The 9,030-nt window shown below is 49.5% G+C and overlaps 1 protein-coding gene across 1 annotated transcript; it reads right to left on the bottom strand.

Moving 5' to 3' along the window:
- Window positions 1-8: 8 nt before the first annotated feature.
- On the bottom strand, window positions 9-6,957 carry ZNF132 (zinc finger protein 132). The gene is made up of 3 exons (XM_029926400.1): window positions 6,408-6,957; window positions 3,929-4,097; window positions 9-2,255 (listed from the first exon to the last, which is right to left on the bottom strand). The coding sequence occupies exons 1-3, from the start codon at window positions 6,420-6,422 to the stop codon at window positions 325-327; spliced, it is 2,115 nt and encodes a 704-aa protein (XP_029782260.1). The 5' UTR covers window positions 6,423-6,957; the 3' UTR covers window positions 9-324.
- Window positions 6,958-9,030: the final 2,073 nt, after the last annotated feature.

Consider the following 9,030-nt stretch of genomic DNA (forward strand, 5'->3'; position numbering starts at 1 on the left):
AGAGGCAATGGGAATGAAGCCATTCCAATGGGCCCAGGGCAATGTGATTACCTCCAGGAAAGTGGAAGGGAGGAACAGGGAGATATTTTCTCCATGCATATGTAGATGACTGCTGCAAATATTAGGATCCAGGCAGACTTGAAAGGGATTTGTGCTCCAGAGGGGAGACAGCTCAGCTTTGGGCTGCTGAGAAAGGTCAGAGTAGCTTTTGAAGCTTCTCCAAATTAGTAGTGTATGTAGGTAACTTCTCTGTGGGTATTCTGCTGCCTGAAGTTTGACTTGGCTGTAGATCTTCTCAGAAGGACCATTTCCATAAGACTCCACTCAGGTATGAATCCTTTTATGCTGAGCAAGATTGCAGAGACGGCTAAAGATTTTTCCACAGTGGCCACACTCATAAGTCCTTTCTCTGGTGTGTACTATCTGGTGTCGAACAAGCGTTGATCGCTCACTAAAGGCTTTCCCACATTGGCTGCACTCATAGGGCCTTTCCTGTGTGTGAACTCTCTGGTGACGAACCAGGTGAGAGTTATTGCTGAAGGCTCTCCCGCATTCACTGCACTCGTAAGGTCTTTCACCAGTGTGAACTCTCCAGTGATAAATGAGGCTGGACTTTCGGCTAAAGAACTTCCCACATTCGCTGCACTGATAAGGCCTTTCTCCAGTGTGAACTTTCTGATGTTTAATGAGAATGGAGTTCTGGCTAAAGAGTTTCCCACATTCACTGCACTCATAAGGCCTTTCTCTTGTGTGAACTCTCCAGTGCTCAATGAGACTGGAACTGTGAGCAAAGGCTTTTCCACATTCACTGCACTCATAAGGCCTTTCCCCGGTGTGAATTCTCCAGTGCTGAATCAGGCTGGAGCTGCGACTGAAGGCCTTTCTGCATTCACTGCATTCATAAGGCCTTTGCCCAGTATGTACTTTCTGGTGCTGAATGAGGGTGGAACTATTGCTGAAGGCTTTTCCACATTCACTGCACTCAAAAGGCCGTTCTCCAGTGTGAACTTTCTGATGTCGAAGGAGGTGGGAGCTCTGGCTGAAGTCTCTTCCACATTCACTGCACTCAAAAGGCCGTTCTCCAGTGTGAACTTTCTGGTGCTGAGCAAGGTTGGAGTTATTGTTAAAAGCTCTTCCACACTCACTGCATTCATATGGCCTTTCTCCTGTGTGAACTCTCCAGTGTTGAATGAGAGCAGAGCTTCGGCTAAAGGCTTTACCACATTGATTGCACTCATATGGTTTTACTTGGGTGTGAACTTTCTGGTGCCGAAGGAAATTAGAGCTTTGGCTGAAGGTTCTTCCACATTTGCTGCACTCAAAAGGCCTTTCTCCAGTGTGAACTTTCTCATGTCGAGTGAGGTGTGACCTGTTATTAAAGGCTTTCCCACATTCATTGCACTCATAAGGTCTTTCTCCTGTATGAATTCGCTGGTGATGAACAAGTGTGAGTTTGTGGCTGAAGGTTTTCCCACAATCATTGCACTTATAACGTTTTACTCCAGTGTGAAATATCTGGTGCTTCTTCAGTTTAGAAGGGTGACTGAAGGTCTTCCCACACTCATTACACACATGCCGTGTCTCTTCATTATGACATTTTTGGTAATGAACAAGGGTTGATTTCTCCTCTAAAGAATTTTCAACTTTTGGGCACCTAAATGGTGTCTCTTCAGAGTTAATTCTCAGGTGGTTGAGGTGAGTGGAACACTTCTGAAAGGGTTTTCCACAGTCACTGCACTTGAAGAGCTCCTGTGCGGTATAGACTTCTGAGAGCTGCTCACGATTAGAACAATGTGAGAAGGCCTTCCTGCACTCTGTGTTTCTATGTGGCTTCCCACTGCTATCAATGGCTGGAGGCTGGAAGAGGTCATGGCTGTCCAAGGCTTCCTCACCACCTTCCCCACAAGTGAAAGGCTTCTTTGACAGATGGGCCATAGAGCTTTCCACAAATGAGTCCTCGTCCTTGTTCCATCTGAAGGGCTTTTCTCTACTGTGTTCCTCCTGATGCTGGGGAAGGTTCACACTGAACCAAAACTCTCTTCCACATGTTCCACATGTGTAGAGGGTCTCCCTAGGATATGTTCTTTGATGTTCATCCAGGTGCAAAATGTCTTTCAAGAATGGGCCACACATATGACAGGTGTCAGCCTTCTGGGTGGAAGGATTTGCAATGGGGATCTTGACCTGTAGCATCCCTTGTACAGAAGCATTCTGCTTGGAATGGGCCCCCTCATCTTCCACTCCATGCCAACAACCTAAAAGCAGAAAAAATTTCTGGTACACTGAGTGCTCCACTTGGTGGAAAGGGTGACTTCATTAGAAATGTGTGGCAAGGGGCGCCTGGGTGGCTCAGTCGGTTGGGCCTCTGACTTCGGCTCAGGTCAGATCTCACGCTCGTGGGTTCGAGTCCCGTGATGGGCTCTGTGCTGAGAGCCAGCTCAGAGCCTGGAGCCTGCTTCCGGTTCTGTGCCTCCTTCTCTCTCTGCCCCTCCCCCTCTCATGCTCTGTCTCTCTCTGTATCAAAAATAAATAAAACATTAAAAAAATTTAAAAAAAAAGAAAAGAAATGTGTGGCTGGACATATACAAGAATGGATCCAAGGGATGGTGAGAGGCCAAGGGGACCAGGAGAAGAATGAAGGGCCCACTGTGTAGGACAGGGAGAGCCAAGTTACAGAAGAGAGGCCTTACCAGAGGAAAGGACAAAGGACTTGAATAGACATTTCTTAAAAAGAGATATGTATATGTACATACACACAAATGGCCAGGAAGCACATGAAAAGTTGCTCAACATCATTAGTCATTAGAGAAATGCAAACCAAAACTACAGTGAGATATCACTTCATACCCACTAGACTCTCCATAAGAAAACAGACAATAGCAAATGTTGATAAGGGAGCAGAAAAATTAGAACACTCATACACTGCAATGGGAATATAAAATTGGTGCTGCCAATTTGGAAAACACATTGGCAGTTCCACTATGTATCTACCCAAGAGAAATGAAAACATACTTACGCAAAAACTTGTACATGAATGTTCATAGGAACATTTTTCTTAATAGTCAAAAAGTAGAAACAAGACAAATGCCCACCAACTGATGAATGAATAAACCATTGTATATCTACACAGTGGGATATTATTTGGCCATAAAAGGGAATGAAGTACTGGTATGTGCTACAACATGGATTAACCTTACAAACATTATGCTTACTGAAAGCCATTCACAGAGAAACATATACTGTGTGACTCCATTTATATGAAATGTTTAAAATAAGCAAATCTATATAGTAATAAAGTATATTAGCAGTTGCCCAGGGCTGAGGAAGAAGAGATAAGGGAAGATGGAGAGTGACTATTAATGGGCACAATTTTTCTTTAGGTGATAAAAATGTTACATTATGGTGATATTTATACAACTGTGCAAAAACACTAAAAACCATTGAATTATACATTCTGAAATATGAATTTTACGGTATATCTCAACAAAGTTGTTTAAAAAAAGTCTCATGAGGGAAGGGCCAAAATCTTAGCATGGCCCCATACAGGGTCACTCAGCCTAGACATTGGTCTAGGTTAGAGCACTGGGTGTTATATGGAAACCAATTTGACAGTAAACTATTTAAAAAAGAAAGAAAGAAATTGGTCTAGCTTAGTGGGATCCATCAGGTAGGCCGTATGTCCCTAATCTCCAACCTCTGTTCCCACAAGGCCCCTGAGCAACAGCTATCAGGATTGTTTATGAGGCTTGTCTCAGAGAGAGACAAGAACGCACACAGCCCAGTCCCAGTACATGCAGCAGCTATAACAGGAAACCTGGGAAGAACCAGTGCCAATGGTCCAGCTTTGGGGTGAACAGAACACTTTCTGGGAAGAAGGTTAAAGGGAAGAAGCTGGTCACCATGCTGAGGCAGAGCAGAAAGGGCTTACCAAGTGAGGTCATGAGCTCAAAATTCTCCAGCATAACATTGTGGTACAGGTCCCTCTGGCCTGCGTCAAGAAGCCCCCACTCTTCCTTGGAAAAGTACACGGTCACATCTTCAAAGGTCACCGGGCTTTGCAATGATGACACAGCTAAGCTAGGGGGCCAACAGATGGGCTGAAAAGCAAACAAATAGACACATCCAGGTCCTTGACCTATGACTCAGAGTTCCGCTACAGCTACCACTGGCATCTTCTCTTCTTGTGTCTCCCCCAGTCCATCCTTCCCTCACCCACAGCTCCTCCTCCTCCTCAGGCCCCACCTCAGAGGAGATAAGAGATCCTAATCCTAGCACCACAGATGTCACTTTCTCCTTGGAGTCCCACTAGTTACTGTATCCAGGCCAATCCAATCAAACCCAGAAGAACAAAAAGCTGGTACAGATGCTGTCTGTGCTCTGGGCTAACCAGGAACCCCCTCTCCACACTAAATAAGCTCCTTTGTATATCCTAGATCACACCTCCCAAGTATAAGAAAACTGGACTCTTTTCTCCCTTAAGCCTCTAGTACCAGGGCCCTGGGTCCATTGGTTCACATTCCCTTACCTGGTACATGTCACTCTTTGGACCATACCATCTTCCTGTCTACCCATCCTCCACCCCCCTCCCTGTCCACACCACAGGCCTATCCCTAGTTCCTATATCCCACTATGCACATGGCATACCCGACAAGGGCAACCGGGATCCAATACTAAGCTTGGCTTGCTCCCCATGTCCCAAAACCGCCACTGCCAGAGACAGCCGTCCCTTCTGGTTCATGCCTCCCGCCTTTGCCTTGTTGCTTCAGCCAGAGCCAAGAGTAGATCTTAAACACCCCTGCTCTCTTCCACCTCTACCTTCTACATGCTTCCCCTCAGCAGTCATAGCTGTTTTCACAGAAAGACAGATCTCAGACCCTTGGCTTGGGGACTCTTAGCTTAGACTGACCCGTTCTGCATCTGATTACTCCTCCAGCCTGAAAAAAACCCAGACCCCAAGGAGGATGGCCACAAAAACCTGATGAGCTGTAGAGGGGTAAACCAGTGTCATCTCAGGCCCCACTGTCATCCCACCCCTCTTACTTTCATGCTTCATTTTTTTCATCCCAGGTCTAGTCTCTAGTTAGAGACTTGGTCACCATTTTGGTCAACCCTTAGCCACACATAATGTCAACACACAAGTCTCCAACCCTTGGATGTCTCCAGCCTCGACCTGGCCATAAAGCATACTTGGCACCTCCACATGGCAGTCTATGGGACACCTCAAATACAATACAGCTAAAACCCAACTCTTTATCTTCCCTCTGAAATCTACTCCTCACACCAGCTTCCACACCTGACAAATCTGTCTGGATCAACCATGATATCTCACTGCCTCACATCAGGAAATCTAGTCCACCCTACTTAAAAGGGAGATTCAGGAGCCAAGAACTTCTCCTACTTCTATCACTGGTCCATCAACCAAAGCACACACTTGAACTGTTGCAGTCACTCAGTGGAAGACTCAATGGTCTTCCTGTCTCCAACTTCATCTCCATTCCCAACCCACACCAAGTCTGTTCTCTAGTGGGCAGCCAGAAGGAGCCTATTAAGATCTGAATCAGATCACCTCCCTTCTCTGCTCTAAACTCTCCTGGATTCCCACCACTCTCAGAGTAGAGACCCAACTCGTCAACCTGCCATTCCAGGCTGATACCTGTGCCCCTGCTTTCTGTGGCCACCAGATGAAATGCAGACCTGCAGTTCCTTGAACACTTCCACCTTATACTCACCTCCAAGAAATTTGCACGTTTGTCCCTTTGCCTGGGATACCCTTCCAGACCTTATCCCATAGGATTCCAGAAATACGAATGTTGGGGGGAGGTCATCAAGAGGATGTGACTGCTAGTTGACCCATGAGCTGGACCTGGGCAATGGGAGGCTTGTCATCACCTCCTGTCCTTGGAATATGTATTCTTTCCCCCTCCCAGAAATTCCCCCAGGGACATAGCCTTGAGATTGTGATTTGCCACTGAAACCATCTGGATGGTGTATACCTGATTGAACCAAGTTAAAGTCTCCATATAAACTTTTAAGATTCAGTGGGCTGGTGTGCAGATCTACTCTTCTTATGGCTGCCCAAGGCAAGCTTCCTATGTACCTGTCCTTGCTTATTAAACCTGCATCAACCAGTCTGGAGTGACCTGCCTCTTTCTTCACTCTCTCCCAGCCCTCAACCTATGGGGTCGGTTTCAGATTACAAGAGGGCAGCTCCTGAGGAGGCTGCCAACTTATAGTGAACCCATCCATATAACGTCCAGCCTGGATTCTGGATGCTAGGAAAAGTGACCCTGGGCTCCAGACTCAGTGCAGGCGAAGAGTCCGGGACACCACCATTCTCTGTACAGGGGTTCCAGAATCGGGAGGGCAGGGATTCCAGCGGATCAGCGGCTGGGGCACCCTCCACTCACCTGCCCGGGGTCCATCAGCGAGGTTGCTGGCCTGGTCAGTCTGTGGAATGGGCGGGGCCGTGCAAGGTGGCGACAGTGACAAGCCCTGCGGGCTCATCCAAAACCCTACGCCCTTGCTACCCCGAGCGACGGTGTGCTGACGGTCGCACTCAGGGCCTTAGTCTTCCCCCGTATAAAATGCGCCCAAGGACTTGGGAGCTGTCTCCGGGGACCGTGGGACGAAGGCGGAGGACGTAACCTCCGTTCTACATCTGGGGAAACCAAGGCTCAGGAAGGAGGAGCCATTAGCTGAGGGGTAAAAGTGCGTGCAGCGGTGCAGTGACAGTCCCAGCACTTCGCTATGCCCATCTCTGGTCCCAGCGGCCGCCTGCCAACCAGTCCAACTGCGCGGGGAAGACTGCAATGGCGACGACGGAAGTCCCGCCCCATCGCCCGCTGCTAGCGCAGAAACTCTGAGCAGGCAACTGCTCCAGGCCCGCCGCTCGCCACCACACTAGTTCCTACAGCCAGTAGCGGTGCCACCGGGTCGTTGCCTAGGTGATCAAGACACACGTGCGCGCGCGGCGCTGCCCACGCGCAGGGAACTACATTCCCCAGAAAGCCTCTCCCCAAGCGTCCGCTCAGAGCTTCCCGGTGAGAACCCAGGCGAGGGGCGTTTCCGAGCCGCCTTCCGGACTCTAGCCAATGATAGCCTAGGGGAGGGGGGGTTTCTGGAGCCGCGGCGCCGGCGGGTGCTGACTTCTGGTGTTCGGTTGTTTCTTTGGCGACTTGCCGTTTTGTCGTTGTTGGCGGGGCACCGAGTCGCCTGGCTGTGGATGGTGTCCGGGAGGCTCGCCGGTCCCGCGGGAACGGGCGCAGGGAAGGCTCGAGAGTCGGGAGGTCCCGCCCCCGTACCCTGCGCGCCCCTTGACCCCAGTGAATGTCCCGACTATTCAAGTCCGGATGTCCTTGGCTGTAGCGGGGCGACGGCGCGGGGATGTTTGCCCGGACCTATGTCAGAGCCTGCCCGGGAGTCGTGGCCCTTGGCGTTGTGTCTGCTTCATGGAGCGGGGAACGGAGGCTCAAAGCCACGCGTTCCGAGGTCATGACCAGATGTGGCTGGACTGCGGGCTTGGTGACTAGTCACGGCTGAAGGATTCTGCCACCCGACTGGACTCGGAGTCCCAGTGTCCTGAGTTTCCGACTGAGCTGCAGGCCTCAATGTTCTGGATGATGGAGCGTTCGAGATGGGGAGTCTTCATCCCAGAATTCAGCATGTTAAGATGTAGAGGATACAGAGAGATCTCAAAGAAGGAGAGCCTGACCTGAGAACATTCAGGAAAATTCTCATTCTTCCACTGCAGGAGGAGAGGACTCCCGCCCCTATTTACTGGCTGAGGGTGCTGGGAGTCAGAAATTTTTGAATAGAGGCGGGATATCCATGATCTGATTTAGGATTTTGAAAGTATCCCAGTGAATACCAAGTAAACATACTGAGTGAACACACCGGTGGGAGAGGGGTTGTGGCCAGGCTGAAAGCAGATTTCATGGGGATGCTGCTGCAGTGTTCTCCAGACGGTTATGATGGTGGCCTGTCCAGGGTAGAAGCAGGAGAGGTGAGAGTCGTGATCAGATTTCGGATAGATTTTCAAGATGAAGTTTATGGGATTTCATGCTGCATGTGAAGAGTGAATGTAAATGGTGGATAAAAGACCATCTAAATGTTTCTACCTCTAAGTGGAAGTGACATACATGCCCATGAACACTTAGGGAGTTTGGGTTTGGCCTCTGATCTCCAGGTTGCAGTTCACTGGTGGCCTAGACCAAGGAAGGGCCTGAGAATGGCATTTTGGAAGGACAGTCTTAGGTTGTGATTACAGATAAGTGGCCCTGAGGTGAGTATGGGGTGGCCAGGCTAAGGACCAGTGGCTGGGTGGAGGAGATGGGTGCAGAAGAGGAGAAGCACTGTCCAAAGACCAACGGGTCTGGGGAGAGGACACATTCAGGAGGAGGGCCCGCTCTTTCAGATATGAAAGGGTGGACAGGCATGTTAGGGGACAAGGTTGGGAGACATACAGGGAGGTGGCTACAGGACAGAGACTGGGGTCCCAGGTCCCATGTGCTCCCCAGCCTGCTATAGTGAGGCCCAGTGACTTTTAAGGAAGTCACATACTTCTTTCAGAAAAAGTGAGGCTCCTTCATGAGGCACAGTGGAGCCACCACCATGACATGGGGCTGTCCTCACTCGCTTGGGCCACTGTGTTCCCCATGGGATATGCTGCTGGTCTTGGTGTGGGCCCATGTCTGGCTGGTCTCCTCCCAGACTGCTATATACATAACCCCAGTAGCTTGTACGGTCAGGGGTCAAAAGTGTCATAGCTTGCCTAGCAGATCACATCCATCTTGGTTATTACCTAGCCAAGTGACCCAGTCAGGATGTGTTGCTTTTCTCTCCCCTGTGTCACACTTCCTCATTCCAGCAGGTTTTCTGCCAGCTGCCCCTTGTCAGCCTCTGTGATACCACATGGGCACTGACATGATCACTGATTGTGGGGACAGTGAGCCTTTCCCCTGAGATCTTTCCTGGTTGTTCCATTTTGTGAGGTTCAGTTCTCCAGATGCGTAAGTGATCCTTACGCACCTC

The sequence above is a fragment of the Suricata suricatta genome, chromosome 16 (assembly GCF_006229205.1).
Source record: "Suricata suricatta isolate VVHF042 chromosome 16, meerkat_22Aug2017_6uvM2_HiC, whole genome shotgun sequence".
NCBI classification, from domain to species: Eukaryota; Metazoa; Chordata; class Mammalia; order Carnivora; family Herpestidae; genus Suricata; species Suricata suricatta.

Coding starts and splice junctions, on each gene's coding strand:
- ZNF132 (XM_029926400.1), bottom strand. Junction 2,256..3,928: donor TGAGCTCATGACCTCACTTG/GTAAGCCCTTTC, acceptor TTCTGCTTTTAG/GTTGTTGGCATGGAGTGGAA.